Consider the following 16,127-nt stretch of genomic DNA (forward strand, 5'->3'; position numbering starts at 1 on the left):
AGAACCCAAAGCGCTTTTAGTTTCGAAATGTGACGGCTTGGGCTTCAGCGCTGCCTGTCATGAACTGGGTCCCATCACTCTCCTCTCACTGCAGTGGCCTACTTTCACCTCCAGGCCCCTCCTCAGCCAATCAGCGGGCTCCACAGCCCCGGAACTCCTCCCCCTCTGGCTGCTGCCTTCGTCCAATCAGCAGACAGTCCCAAGCTGACCCCCTCTGCTTTCCCAGAAGGCAGTCTGGTTTTAATAACTCCTTCAATATTCCCGGCGATCTCCGACATACCAGGCAGAAAGCCTTCAAAGCAATTCTGAAGTCGAATGCAGGTAAGATACAACAAAAACTACAAGAGGAATAACAGAAAATGCACTGAACAGAGACGATATAGACAGCATCAGTCAGAGCTATTTAGAGAACACGGTCCTGATTTTAATCCATTTGAATTTAACGGCGAGCTCTTTAACATGCTCCAGCAGTGCACCTCGAATTCCAGACTTCTGATGGAAAAAAATATATCCCTCCACTGGTGTTTAAGCAAAGTATTAGGCACGTAAAAAACTCTCTGCATCTCCAGTCTCCTCGCATTACAATCTAATTGGCTCTTGACACAAGTGACTCATCCTTAAAACCAATTTGTCTTAAATCTGATGCCAAAAAGGACCGCAAATCTGGATAGTCTGCCTTTTCAAAATGCAGACAGCCTCAGAAAGGAGCTGTGAAGTATTACTGCTATTATATATAATACCGGGTCTGACACAACCCCCAGAAAGCCTTCAGATTGCCATTTGCTTTTAAAACCGCTTCACTTACTAATAATCTGGCACCGTCTCTCAGCGCCAGAAATGTAAGCACTGCTGTAATTTTACCATGTGTTTACATGGCTGTGTGCGCAGATGCAACAGGGATTTTGTGTGAAACCGAACGAACTGGGATAAAAGGCTCTGTTCTACCCTTGCGCCTTCTTGGACAAGGGCAAACATCGCAGGTCTTTCGGAGCCGGACAACAACCAGACGATGGCACACGGCGGGTTCGCTGGGGCAGAGTTTGTGGACACGGCTTGGAAGAAACCTTCATCACCCTTTCGACAGCTGGACCACTCCTCTGACGGGACGGGCGCCGGCCCATCGGGGGACCTGACCCGGGACAGTACCTTTCGCAATCGATGAATTGCACTGACCAAACCAGGAGGAGTTCGATGGGTGAGCAAGAGGCCCTGTACCAGCATCAGACGCCCAGAAAAATGTCTTCCTGTGAGCGGCGGCCGGGAGACGCGATTACCCAGAGTGCACCACAGAGACAGCGCGGGGGGGGGGGGTATGGGGAATGCTGGGAGGATCGCCCGCGGCTCGGCCCGGACAGGCTGGTGACGCCAGGGACAGGGACCGGCGGATCAGGCACCCTCCTCCCCCCTTAACGGGACTCGGGTCGCAAGGAAGCAGCCTGGTTCCGTCCACCAAAGCTGGTTTTTCTAGCGGGGGACAGGGGGAGTGGGAATGCTGGATGGGGAGGGGGGTGTGATCACGTGTGAAGACACTCCGCCCTGTGGGCTGGGGGAGAGGGGGGGGAGGTGCGGACTGGGCAGATCTGGGAGCCCAGTTGCCCCTTCTCCTCCCCGCCCCCACCCCTCAAGATACCCCCCAGCCCTGCCTCAGACCTGGCAGCTATCTCCTCTCGTTCATCGCTGACTGATGGGGGTTTCGACCTGCGGGGCCCATCCTTAAGCCCGCCTCAGGGACGAGCGCACCCGGGGAGGCTCCTTTACGCTGCCATTCATTTCCCGGGGCTCTCGGAATCACGGCTCGCCCTCCTCGCTCCCAGTCCAGCATCGGCTCAGCGGCCGGAGATACGATAAGGGGATCTTCCCTGATCTGGCAACTAACGCTCCTCCACACGTACAGGTCTCAGGCGGCAGACGATCTTTTCAAGGGGTCTTTCCATGCAAGCTGCTGGCGTTGTCTTATAAGCGTCGGGTCGACTGATTAAAAGCATCTGAGGGCACCCCCCCCCCCCCTCATTTCGAGATGTCCGAAGCCTCTGCATGTGCTCTCTGGGTATCTGAAGTCTTCTGACCACGCCCCCTATGCCCCGCCCCCTGTGCAACCCCGCCCCCGACTCCTCCCCCTTCACCCTAACCCCGCCCCCCACCTCCTTCCTGTGCCCGCCTGTCCTGCGCGGGCCACGGCCCTTACCTGACGGGTAGCGCTCGATGACGGGCTGGTTGTCCACCTGGAGCGTGGCGTTGCCCCCGCTGCGGGTGAAGCGCACCACGTGGTACTTGCCGTCGTTCACCACCACGGCGCTCTCGTCGATGGTGATGTCGTCCGTGCCCACGTTGAAGATCACGCCGATCTTCCCGCGCTCCTGCCGAGAGAGAGACACGGGAGGGGGGGGGGGCCCCGTCAGCGTCCGCACAGCACGGGGAGGGGGGGGGGGAGGAGAAGCACAGGAATCCGAGCACGACCCGCAGACCTGGACGCGAGGAAGCCAGCAGAAACGAAACAGGAATAGGAGGAGGGCTGGCGTCTGAACGGGGCGGATTGCACACAGCCCTGCCGTTAAGTGCGTTCGTTAAGTGTGTCGAAGACATAAACATAAACAGTTACAGTAACTGTTCTCCCTCATTACATCAGGGGCTTCGACTCTCTGTGACACAGGGTGTCCGATAACCAGGAATAAGCTGAGTGCTTCAGTTCCCGATGTGCTCCGATACGGTCCGGGAGCCAGCTGTTTGAAGGGGTGGACCAGCACTGCAGTTATCGGGGTCCATCGGGGGGGCTGTCGGACTGATACGAGCCAACACTGGGGAATGATTCCCCCCCCCACGGCGATTGGCTGGGCGGCCGTCGGTTTGCTGACCCCCTGTGGCCGCCTGCGGTACTGCCAATGCGAGCTCTCCTGCAAGGCATTGTGGGGCACGGGCCCTGGACCCCAAACCTCTGCAGAGGCGGCAGGAGAGACTTCCACCCACTCCCAGTCAAGTCAGAGGAAAACAGGGGAGGGGAGGAGTACAAAATCATCGCAGGGCATAAGAAACGACCTGCCTGTGCTTCAACAGAACCTAAGACACACGATCGCAGAACTCCAGCTTTGATATTCCCGTGAAATAGTGCGGAGATTTCAAGATTCTGGTGTGGAAATACAGAGCCAGCTTGAAGCAGACATCCCTGAGCAATATTCACAACCTTACAGACTCGGGACTGCTTTGCCACCCAAACTGCAGTGTGATTTCCATGGGGATGGGGGAATTCCCTATGGAGATTCCAAAACGCTCCTCGCGCCTTTTCCCAAATCCGCCGCCGCCGCTCCATCATTCCCTGTTCTCCATACTCATTTCACTAGCCTGGCTCTGCTATTTTTAACACCATCGGCGGCACAGCACTCAAGGAAAGGGGGGGGTGTGTGGAATCAAGGCTACAACAGCCAGGGAGAAAAGCGCAGCTCCGGAAACTCCCGTTCAATTCCCGAAATTCTGAAACAAGGATCAAAGCCTGAAACCGGAAGAGGATAGTAACGTCTCTTAAGCCGGGACCTCGCCGTACGCAGCAGAGGGATACAGGGAATGTGTCCGGAATCACCCAGCTGGTGATCGCCGAAGAAGCCACTGCTCTTTCCCAACGCAGACTAAACGTTGTTTGTTTTTTTCTTTTGGTCTCCTTCCAGTCCGAAATTGAGGCGTTTTCCTTAAATAGAGTCTTCTTAGTCTGTCTGGTAGCCAGAATGCTCATTGTGTTCCATCGGATACACAGGATGAAAAGGGAAGCCGGTAATTGGGAGATATTTACTCAGGGATAAGCTTTAGTGCTCCCTCACAACAGGGCCCCCTTTTTCTGTACTGGGGAGGGGGCAAGATTTAATAAAGTTCCGACCCCATTAAACGGAGGAGCCTGAGGAATTGGTGCTTTTTAAAGATGGTTTCCGCGCTGGAGTAATGACATTTTTAATGGCCGTTCCCAGAACAGCGAACGTCTCGGTAAAAACAGCGCTTCGTATCTACAGTGGGGGGGTGGGGGGGTTTGGGATGCGGATGTCAGGCGACCGTCCCAGTTAAGAACATCGGAGAAGAATCTTGTTGCTCTCCACTGGAGCTGAGGAAAGCCTTTTCCTGGCATCTGGAAGTCTCTAGCCAAGACGGTGCATAATTCCTACAAATGATGTGCTCTTTTGACACCTCATCTAAGTCATGGAATCCCAACCCCTGTCCCATAAATACGGATTACACTCTGCATACAGTCGGGAAAGAACATGCAGACTCCACACAGCTGGACGCATGGGGAACACAGTCACACACACACACACACACACACACGGAGGGAAATTTGACAGATGCCAGCCAACCATATTTACAAAGGGGAAACCAGGCAAACCATGCAAACTCCACACAGAAAGACCTGGCCATATCTGCGACATGAGATCAATTAGAATTGTTTTACACGGTACTGTGGACATTTCACTTTTGATGGGGTCTGGAACACATTCATCAATGCCGAGATCCTTTCCAACCCCAAAACATACAACTAGCCTTTCAGTGGACTCGGCAGGAAGTCGCTGCGAGCTGACCCCAGCCCGGCACCGACAGGGGGGCGACAGAGGGCGAGACGGATATACCCCCCCCCCCCCACCCGCCACGCCACGCCATTCCACTCCAGAACAAGCCAAACCGCGGATCGGGAAGCGGGAGGAACCAGGAACCAGCAGGCAACAACCCGGGGATTGGGGCCACCTCTTGGACGAGGGGCACGTGAGGGCACAGTGCCAGCCTGCCAGCTGGGATCGGGGCTGGGCAGAAGTTCCCAGGGCTATAGAAGAAGGGGGGATCCTCTCAGTGGGATCGGTAGCAGACCGGAAAGACAGAGCATCAGAGGGAGCAGGTCTCTCTATTCACATCAGGGTGACCTCTGCTTCGGATCTGCCCCCCCCCCCAGCGAGAGACCTGACCGGACACAGCTGGGGAGGGGGACTGACTGGACCACCCTGGTGCAAGTCAGGACCGAGAGGCCCCGTTCGTCACGAGGGCGGGGCTATTAGAAATGCAGTCCTACTTGCACGCATACAGTTTATTACAGCATGGCCGTGACAGTGTTCCCAATCCCATAATTCCTGACCCAACACCGGATTTCAGTCCAGGTTACATGAGAGCACCCCCTCGCCTCCCCGCCTCAAATAAGAACTCAAGAGTCAGCCCAGTGGGCTTCTCCAGAATCAACAGTGAAACAAGAACCAGTAGGCACAAGGGGGAGGAGCAATTAAAACAATTAGAACAAAAGCAATTAGAACAGCAGGCGCTACTTTCCACAAAGGGTGGTGGGGGTGGGGAACAAGCTGCCCAGCCATGTGGTTGAAACCGATACCCTGGCTGCTCTTAAGAAACGCCTGGATGAGATCCTCCAGTCAGGACAGGAGGCCCTTCTTTACACAAAGGGTGGTGGGGGTGGGGAACAAGCTGCCCAGCCATGTGGTTGAAACCGATACCCTGGCGTCTTTCAAGAAACGCCTGGATGAGATCCTCCAGTCAGGACAGGAGGCCCTTCTTTACACAAAGGGTGGTGGGGGTGGGGAACAAGCTGCCCAGCCCTGTGGTTGAAGCCCATACCTTGGCTGTGTCTGCGTGAGCAGCAGCTAAATTTCCACAAGCCCCCTTCTTGAGCAAACTGCTCACGCCGCCTGCGAAATTGAAGCGAATGAGTGTGACCTTCAGACGGAATGAAGACGAAAAACGTTCTGCTTTCTGCCTCCAGCCCTCGGCTCCCCCCTCCCTTAGTACGGTCTACTCGAAACTTACACGGGGGTTAGGGGCTTTAAGTAGCGCGTCTAGTCCAATCAGATCCTTGTAACCCTTCTAAAATACGCTCTCCTTGCCTATCAGGGTAATACAACATATCAAAGTAAATCATACGATTGCATAGGCTCGCTAGTTAGCGCGCATCGGCGGGCTTGAGGAATTTTTCAGAGAATAAAGCATTTTTCAGTAGATTTTTTATTTTCTACTGACAGCGCTACCTTGGGCAGCTCTGCGATGCAGTGATGTTCTGGTGAGGGAGTGACCTACAGGGATCTGCGATGCAGTGATGTTCTGGTGAGGGAGTGACCTACAGGGATCTGCGATGCAGTGATGTTCTGGTGAGGGAGTGACCTACAGGGATCTGCGATGCAGTGATGTTCTGGTGAGGGAGTGACCTACAGGGATCTGCGATGCAGTGATGTTCTGGTGAGGGAGTGACCTACAGGGATCTGCGATGCAGTGATGTTCTGGTGAGGGAGTGACCTACAGGGATCTGCGATGCAGTGATGTTCTGGTGAGGGAGTGACCTACAGGGATCTGCGATGCAGTGATGTTCTGGTGAGGGAGTGACCTACAGGGATCTGCGATCAGTGATGTTCTGGTGACAGAACGACCTATTCTATGCAAATCCTGCTGCCATCTTACTGATCCCAAATTCGCTCCTGCAACTTCTCCACAAAAAAAGCTGGGTCCATACATCCTTTTCTCAGCCACTGCTTCCAATTCGGGGTCACAGGGAAGTCGGAATCTATCCCAGCAAGTAATGGGCACAAGGCAGGGTACACCCTGGACAGGACGCCAGTCCATCACGGGGCAGACACACACACCAGAGCCAATTTTCTCAAATGCCAATTAACATCCCAGCATGTCTGGGGACTGTGGGAGGAAACTGGAGCACCCGGGGAAAACTCACAAGAACCCTGGAAGAACATGCAAACTCCACACAGACAGCGCCCCAAGCCCAGAACTGAACCCGGGGCCCCAGCGCTGTAAAGGCACCAATGCCGACGACTCTGCCACCGAGGCAACTAGAACTAAACAAAATCTAAAGAAAATACCACACACCCCAATCTACAAAGCAACACACACCCCCAATCTACAGAGAATACCAAATGCCCCAATCTACAAAGCAACACCCCCCCAATCTACAGAGAATACCATACCCCCCAATCTACAAAGCAACACACACCCCCAATCTACAGAGAATACCACACACCCCAATCTACAAAGCAACACACACCCCCAATCTACAGAGAATACCACACACCCCAATCTACAAAGCAACACATCCCCTCCAATCTACAGAGAATACCACACACCCCAATCTACAGAGAATACCACACACCCCAGTCTACAGAGAATACCACACACCCCAATCTACAAAGCAACACACACCCCCAATCTACAGAGAATACCATACCCCCCTATCTATTAAATGAGAGTGGGCCGTGCCATCAGCACAGGACACTCCGTCCCAAGTCTCCCATTATTAGAATCTAGAAGCTCCGCTGCTCTGTAGTCTGGGGTCAGGGACTGCCATGCTTTCAGCTCCAATTTCCTCCTCTCCTGCGCTAAATTGCATTTCCCAGTGCAGAGAGGGGCAGCGGCGAGTGCGCTTCAGGTGCGAGTAAGTGCCGATGAGGGTCACTGGGATCTGACAGTGCTCGTCTGCTGGGACTGGCGCGCGAGGTTTGCCCCTGAGGACACTGCTGCAGAGTTGCGTGCGGAACAGTGCGATGAAGCCTGGCTATGTATCCGTTTAGGCTGCTGGCTGCCACTGTGTGCACCACAGTCCAGCCTTGCTGTTTCAACAGCGGTCTATCGTCGCGGCGATTCAACAGGAGGTGGAACAGGTGAGGATCGGACCTCTATAATCCGGCAGGACGATGACACGTCTATAATCCCCCATGACATGTTTTCCAAGAGAGGCTTTCGTGCTTAAATTTAGCGATATAGCTGATTCTGCAAAAACAGGGGGTGGGGACCCGACAGTAAATCATTTTGATTTCCCATCACTGTGGGGGTGCTTTAATTCAGAGACAAGGGGCCGGTTTTGGAGTCCCAACGAGGCTGTGGGCAGCGAAAGACTGCCATCACTGCTGGTGCTTCTGCTGGTGGCGACCCCTGACCCCTACACAGAGCACAGACGCCAGGGCCTTAATGGAGGGTGGCCGAGCCGCCAGTTTGCTAGAGGAGGTGTCTTTTAATGAGCCGGCAGGTCCTCTCTCCCACGTAAGGGGGCTTAATCACTGCCCGGCGGACCTTTTATCTCTGGCGTTAATAATCTTCCCAGCCGACGGGTAACGCGCAGTTTCCGAAATGCCGTTTCCCTGCTGTCCTCTCTCGGATGCTCATTAAAACAGGGAGCAGGGCCCTGCCTGTCCGAGCTGGAAAAGGATACTGGGCGTGGGTTTAGTTCAGTTTCGGCTCTGAGTGTTTTCATCGGCGAGGGTGACTTCAGTGCAAAGACAAACTCCCTCTCCCCAGGGACGCCTCACGAGGTGGACAGGGCTCGGTTCTGCTTGCTATTAAAAATGCAACAAGACTACAAAGACTGATCACAAACGAGGAGGCCACTTTTGGTCACTCGGTAATAACTGATCTCAGGATCTCCGCCCTGACTCCTCTGACTCCTCTGACGAGCCCACCCTGCTCTTCTGACACGCCCACCTCTGCTCCTCCGAAACGCCCACCCTGCTCCTCTGACACACCCACCTGACTCCTCTGACACGCCCACCCTGCTCTTCTGACACGCCCACCTCTGCTCCTCCGACACGCCTACCCTGCTCCTCCGACACGCCCACCTCCACAGGCCTGTTCCTCTGACACGCCTACCCTGCTCCTGCGACACGCCCACCTCCACAGGCCTGTTCCTCTGACACGCCTACCCTGCTCCTCCGACACGCCCACCTCCACAGGCCTGTTCCTCTGACACGCCCACCCTGCTCCTCTGACACGCCCACCTCCACAGGCCTGTTCCTCTGACACGCCCACCCTGCTCCTCCGACACGCCCACCTCCACAGCCCTGTTCCTCTGACACGCCCACCCTGCTCCTCCGACACGCCCACCTCCACAGGCCTGTTCCTCTGACACGCCCACCCTGCTCCTCCGACACGCCCACCTCCACAGCCCTGTTCCTCTGACACGCCCACCCTGCTCCTCCGACACGCCCACCTCCACAGGCCTGTTCCTCTGACACGCCCACCCTGCTCCTCCGACACGCCCACCTCCACAGGCCTGTTCCTCTGACACGCCCACCCTGCTCCTCCGACACGCCCACCTCCACAGGCCTGTTCCTCTGGCACGCCCACCCTGCTCCTCCGACACGCCCACCCCTGCAGGCCTGTTCCTCTGGCACGCCCACCCTGCTCCTCCGACACGCCCACCTCCACAGGCCTGTTCCTCTGGCACGCCCACCCTGCTCCTCCGACACGCCCACCCCTGCAGGCCTGCACCACTGACAGGCCTGGCGCGAGCTCCTGCCCGGCCCGACAGGAGAGCGCCCCTCACCGACCCCACTCGCTGGCCAACGCCCTCCTTCGATCCGGACCCACGCCTCGCCACTTGAAAAATCCTGGTCGCGGTGCCACAGGCCTCTGGGCTGTAGAGCGTCATTTCAAAAAAAAAATCCAAAGCAACTCCGCTGAAGCATCAGCGCCCGCCCCCCTGTTCGCGCGTGCAATGGGACAGCCACGCACACCAGCAAGACCGTGCCGCACAGGACGCCGAGCCCGGAGAGCAAAGATTTTGGATGATTGAATATTCATTAGGCGAGGGCAGGCTGGGAGCAGATGGCAGAGAGGGTAACGAGGAGGGGGGAGGCAGCCGTGCTGCAGAAGACGAGCCCGGGCAGTGGGGGGCACGGCGATTTAATTTTCCCAAACGCGATTAGAGAGAGAAAATGGAGAACCACGCGGGTGCAGAGGGCTGCAGAAGAAAATGCTAATACCAAATGGGATTTCTTTTTTTTTTTTTTTTTGCTTCCCGGCTAATAACCTTTTCTGACACAGGACAATGAAATTCACGTCCGCCTCGGAAAAAAAAAAAAAAAACGCAGGCGGCGACGCGCTGGGAGTGCAGATGCCGAGGTAGGGGCTAAAACTCCGTCACAATGGGGGGGGGGAACCAGGCGATCCCCTGGAAGAGGGGAACGGCACTGTCCGAGCATTGCCTAAGCATGCCTGGAGCCATTCTGTGCTTCCCGGGGGGGGGGGGGAACAGGCCGGAAAGACCCTTCATTTCCGAAGGGTTTCTCCACGGGTCTTGCCTGGTTGAGATCAGTCGCAGGAAAGTCCACACAGGAGGAAAGCCATTTTGGCAGTCGGGTGATTGATCTGAGGCTCTGACCCGCCCTGCTTCTTGAAACTAGAATGCTGGCTTTGGCACAGGTGGCACGTGTGTTTTTCTCCTTCTGATGCGCAGAATGGTCTCGTCCCAGTCTCGCTAACAGACTGGGAGGAAACCCCCACGAACACAGAGAGAACATGCAAACTCCACGCAGACATATGCACTTTATCAGCCCTATCCAATGTCTTGCATCAGGAATGTGTCTTTTCGCAGACCCCAGCCTGCTCTCCAGGAGACACACAGACAGGGAGAGAGAGAAGCTGGGGGGTCAGAGCGCTGGGTCGGGCATTTATACGGCGCCCCTGGAGCAGCTGGGGTGAAGGGCCTGGCTCCCCAACGGAGTAGGATTCCTCTGCCGGCCGCGGGATTTGAACCGGCAACCTCCCAGCCACAGGCACAGCTCCTCAGAGCCACATAGCCACCCCTCCGCCCCAAAAAATGGAAGAAGGAGTGATTACACACGGTATACCAGGCCTCAACTAACGGATGTACCGATGGATTCGGACCTAGGAACGCGCGTTCTGCGGGCTGCCTGAGCAGGCCCTGGGTTTCTCCCCCAAGAGAACGCGAGCAGAGATCTGTGGGTCGGACGCAGCCGCCGGCCACGGCCAGCGTCAGCGTCACTTCCCTGCCAGCAGGCGCCTTAAGAATCCCGCTGCCCGCTGCTGGACCGCTCACGTATAGACGCGGAAGGGAGTCGGAAAGGCTCCGCGTGTTTGGAAGAGTCAGGACAGATCTTCTCGAAAAGAGCACGGCTCCCGAGTTTCCACTGGACTCCTCCGGCTTCCTCGGCACCTGCCCGGTCACGCCGAGCTCCGAGGAGCTCCTAGGGGGCGATCCGCCTGGAACAGCGAGGGGGGCTAGGCGGGGAGAACTGGGAAAAAGGCAGAAACAGCGCCCGCCTCAGGACTCGCGCGATTATCCGGCTCATTTGAGGTTGTTTTTCTTTATGCGTCTTTAAACGCAAAAAAACAAAACAAGGAGCAATTTCACAGCCCGGTGTTGCTCGACGCAACGGTTCTCGTCTTTTTCTGTTTTAATGAGACGGGTCTAACGAGCCGGCTCCCGTCTCGCACTTCATCTCCGAAAGCCCTCGCCTGACGAGACGCAAGGTGACAATTAAACAAAATAACACAAAAAAATGGAAGGGGAGACAAAAATCCCTCACTCACTCACTCACTCAGTGCTCGTTTCACGCACAAGAAGATTCCTTTAGTTTCCTCGTCTCGTTCATTCCCTCCCTCACACACACACACACACGCAGCTTCGTGTCCTACTTCCTACTGGTATTCAGAGACTTTCCCCTCTGCTGCTTTCCTGGACTGCGACAAGCTGGCCTGAGATCTACAGCGTCTGCACTTTCCTGGACCCTGCACTCAGAGCTCTGTACAGGTCATGGGGATCCCCTCCACCCCCAGCAGTGCGTACCCCCATCTGGATGATGCGCCAGTCCGCTCCCCACACCCCAGCTCTCAGTGGGGAGGAGAGCAGAGTGATGGAGCCAGTTCAGAGAGGGGGTTTATTAGGAGGCCATGATGGGTAAAGGCCAGGGGGAAATTTGGCCAGGACACCGGGGTAACACCCCTACTCTTCTCGAGAAACACCCTGGGGTTTTTAATGACCACAGAGAGTCAGGACCTCGGTTTGACATCTCATCCAAAGGACAGCGCCTTTTTACAGTGCAGTGTCCCCCGTCACTATACTGGGGCATTAGGACCCACACGGACCGCAGGGTGAGCGCCCCCTGCTGGCCCCACTAACACCTCTTCCAGCAGCAGCCTCAGCTTTCCCAGGAGTCTCCCCTCCAGGTACTGACCAGGCTCACACCTGCTGAGTCTCCAGTGGGGCTGCCAGTGGGGAGCTGCAGGGTGATACAGCTTTCCCAATACCCAGAGACAGCATCTCTACTGTCACGATGTGTACTATGTGCTGTAGCACATCATGTGATGCTACAGGGGTGGACTTGGTTATTTGTGAATTTGCGACGTTTCTCTGCACCCAATCCTTGGAGAATGCCGAGACCCTACTGTACTTTAATTATTGTGGGGCGCCCCATTCGAGGGGGACAAACTATGACTTAGTCATAAGAGAGAATGGCCCTGTCTTTCACTGTCCTGTAAATGTAAGCGATCTTGATTACTGCTCCAGATGAACAGGATATTAATATCCTGTATGTCAACTGGCCTCTGGGGAACACTCATTTGCATTTAGTAATAAACGCCGGTGCTCCTGCAGGTAAATGTTTTATTGTTGCGCGATTCAGAGTTGAAGAAATTGTTTGCTTTGCTTTTCTGAAGCGTCACTTGCCGGTCCTGGCCGCCAGCGATAGCTGGGAGGCATTTCCACAGGGAACTGGCCTGCCCCAGGCTCTCCAGGAGATATCTGTCCCAGAGCTTTTTCCGCAGACCCCCCGGAGATGGCTGAGACCCTCCCCAGGTACAAAGCAGGACCTCTCTTCACTGCAGGAGGGCTCTGCTGTCCCAGCTCGGGGGGGAGGGGGGGGGGTCTGGACGGCTAACGAGATGCAAACGAATAAAACTGACCTCTGGACTGGAGGTGCTCTGGCACAGAGGCTGAGTGGCTAATTACTCTCAGTAGAAGCGACTGAAACATTTACTCCATCCTGTCCCGGGAAAATCCCAGGCACAGTAGCCCAGATCAATCTGGAGAAAAGGTGGAAACTTTGGGTTCAAAAACAATAAGCAAAGACAACAAGTTACAGAGGGCAATAAAATAGAGGGAGAAGTCTCCCCCGAAAAAAAAAGCTTTTTAGACTCATGGTTCAAAATAGCCTATGTCATTCATAAGAAAGGTCAATTGATAATCCTAAAACTACATCAGATGCTTTAATCAGGAGCGCCATCGCGAGACAACAGTAGTAAGGATTTAAGGAGAGTGGAGATGGCATGGCCCATGTGAAAACACACTGGTATCCCACCTAGCGCAGTGTCTGCAGCACCTCTGTTGCGATCGACCTTATCACTTTATCGGTCACCGATCTGACTGGGGGATCACCGATCGATCTTGACCTGCCGGTGGTACCGATCTGACTGGCAGGAGAGAGATCCCAGTCTGGGAAGACCGACCCGAACTTGGGTATCAAGTTTCGTTTCGCCCTGTCCCTCTCGGACGACGAGCCCTACATCCCCATGGCCAAGCCAGGCCCTGCTTTCTGCCGCTGAACCAAGCCTTTGGGATCTACGGCAGGTCTTGAGACAGCGTGAGGAACTCCTCCGGGTCCACTGCACTGCCAGCAGACCGCAGCAGACACCAGAACGGACAACGCGCACAGATTCAGACGTATTTAAACGCCTCGGATCGCTTCCCGGAATGAAATCGAAATGCCCGGTTTCGAATGGCTTTTTTATCCCAGGCCAAATCTGTTTAGAAACGTTAATAACGGATTTTGTTAGTCAAAGGCAACAGTTCAAGTGAACGATTCTACGTGGGCAGGCGGGCGTCGGTCTCTTTCTGTCAGGAGGGGGTGCAGAGGCTCACCCAGAGCGGGGCAGGGCGCTGGAGACCGCGGCCCGATCCAGAGAGACAGCCCCCTCATCCTGCGCCAGGCTGCAGACAGGAGACGGGCTCCCCACGGCATGCTCCAATTCAATTAACACAGATGACGAACGACCCCCCCCCCCCAGCGGGGAGACATCTCTTCTGCGCTCTGCCTCGGGCACCACATAAATTTCCGGGGCGGAATCGCTCTCTGCCCCTGACACGCCATCAAATATTCATGAACAGACTGCAACGCGCAGCCCAGGAGACGGAGTGCCGGCGTGGCGTTTGTGAATTGATCAGCTATCAGCGGCAGAGCTGCAGGGAGTGACAAACTAGTCGATCCAGCTTGGAACCCACCCCTCGCCAGACCACCGGCGTGGCATTAAAAACAATGTCGCTAGATCAGAAGCAGTCTAATGTGAGAGAGGGACAGGTAAGGACTGTCGATCTAGCAGGATCAGTGTGAGAGAGAGACAGGTAAGGACTGTCGATCTAACAGGATCAGTGTGAGAGAGAGACAGGTAAGGACTGTCGATCTAGCAGGATCAGTGTGAGAGAGAGACAGGTAAGGACTGTCGATCTAACAGGATCAGTGTGAGAGAGAGACAGGTAAGGACTGTTGATCTAACAGGATCAGTATGAGAGAGAGACAGGTAAGGACTGTCGATCTTACAGGATCAGTATGAGAGAGAGAGACAGGTAAGGACTGTTGATTTAATAGGATCAGTATGAGAGAGAGACAGGTAAGGACTGTCGATCTAACAGGATCAGTATGAGAGAGAGACAGGTAAGGACTGTCGATCTAACAGGATCAGTATGAGAGAGAGACGGGTAAGGACTGTTGATCTAACAGTATCAGTGTGAGAGAGAGACAGGTAAGGACTGGCGATCTAGCAGGATCAGTGCGAGAGAGACAGGTAAGGACTGTCGAACTAACAGGATCAGTATGAGAGAGAGACAGGTAAGGACTGTCGATCTAGCAGGATCAGTATGAGAGAGAGACGGGTAAGGACTGTTGATCTAACAGTATCAGTGTGAGAGAGAGACAGGTAAGGACTGGCAATCTAGCAGGATCAGTGCGAGAGAGACAGGTAAGGACTGTCGAACTAACAGGATCAGTATGAGAGAGAGACAGGTAAGGACTATTTAAAAGGAATGGTTCGTAATTTCTTATTTAACACACACTGACAAAGCCAAGAACCTTTCAGACGGCAGACTGCCAAGACTTCCCTGCCATTGCTAAAACATGAAACTGGGTGTGTGTGTGTACCGGAGCGTTAATAAGGGTCCAGTAAATATTAATATGCAGGGAATTAACGACTACAGATCAGCCCAATAGATTTGACATTCAAGCCCCCGCTAACGAGTATGATTCTTGGCAGGACCACCAGCCCGGCAGCTGGCTGCCTTCTGGGAGAGCCACTGGCAGGTACTGTGAGGTCACGGCGCGGGGCCCGCGGGCCCCAGGGCATGGTCCCAAGCAGCTCCCGGGGAAGTCTCGAGCCGGAGCGTTACGGGAGCCGATCGAGGTGGGAAAACGGTCCCGGGAAGGCGGGGAGAGAGCGCGCTCCGATCGGGGGGAGGGCGACGCCCCTTCCTCCTCCCTGCCTCTCCGGGGCCCTCGTCCTTCCTGCCCGATCCGATCCCCGCCCCGGGGCTCTGGGGAGCAGTCAGAGCCCTGCACGGCCTTGCGCGCCGATATAAGCGGGGCTGCTGGGCATATTGAGAATCCGTAATTTATTCACGAGACGGGGAGGGGGGTCGATAATGAATGCTTTGTGATTCCTTATCCAGAAATCACTTTTAATCTGGTACTCCTGAGGTATCCGTGCATTCATCCATACAACCGGGTCTCTGCCTGGCAGGATCTTAAATCCGCCCGCCGGGCCTCTGACAGGTTTACGGGCGGGCTGAATCGGCCGCTAATTGGGCGAAGTTTTACAGTCGTTTAAAGCCGTCAAAAAACACCGTCCATCACCTCCCCCCCCCCCCCCCGCTCCCCGAGCCCACAGAGAGCCCCCCTTCGAAGCCAGGATCCGCGAGAAGCCTGCAGAGGGCGCCAGGCCGGGATCAGCGGAGCAAATCCAGCAATATACTGTCATATCCCCCCCTGAGCAGTCTGCAGCACCTTCGGGTGCTGGAGGAGCCTCTGTTCTTCGTTACATAATGATGGTGGCACTGACGGCGCCTGCCCACCCACCCCCCCCTCCCCCAAGAGGGAGCAGCGTCGTTAGAGGCGATGCATTTTAATTAAAAACCGAAACACAGCGCGAAACGCAGGTGAAATGCGTGCACCTGCGGGGTTCTTCCGCGAGGTTTGTAGAGCGGTGTGGTGCTGTACGTCAGGTGTGGGCCGCACAGCAGCAGGATTTCATTCACCTAAAAACCCCAGAAGAATAAGCTGGGGGGGGGTGCTTTACACAAAGGGTGGTGGGAGTGTGCAACAAGCTGTGCAGCCCTGTGGTAAGACCCTGTGGTCAGACCGGGTACTTTGGGCTTCGTC

At 55.3% G+C, this 16,127-nt stretch overlaps 1 protein-coding gene across 14 annotated transcripts in view; it reads right to left on the reverse strand.

Annotated features, from left to right (window-relative positions):
* Positions 1-16,127, reverse strand: part of LOC107075879 (neurexin-2-like) — a 627,393-nt gene that overhangs the window by 47,035 nt on the left and 564,231 nt on the right. For all 14 annotated transcript variants that reach the window (XM_069180400.1, XM_069180406.1, XM_069180401.1 and 11 more), the window contains one exon: positions 2,186-2,357. In XM_069180400.1, coding sequence (XP_069036501.1) covers positions 2,186-2,357 — 172 coding nt within the window. The remainder of the gene's footprint in view (positions 1-2,185; positions 2,358-16,127) is intronic.

This window comes from Lepisosteus oculatus, chromosome 18 (assembly GCF_040954835.1).
Source record: "Lepisosteus oculatus isolate fLepOcu1 chromosome 18, fLepOcu1.hap2, whole genome shotgun sequence".
NCBI lineage: Eukaryota > Metazoa > Chordata > Actinopteri > Semionotiformes > Lepisosteidae > Lepisosteus > Lepisosteus oculatus.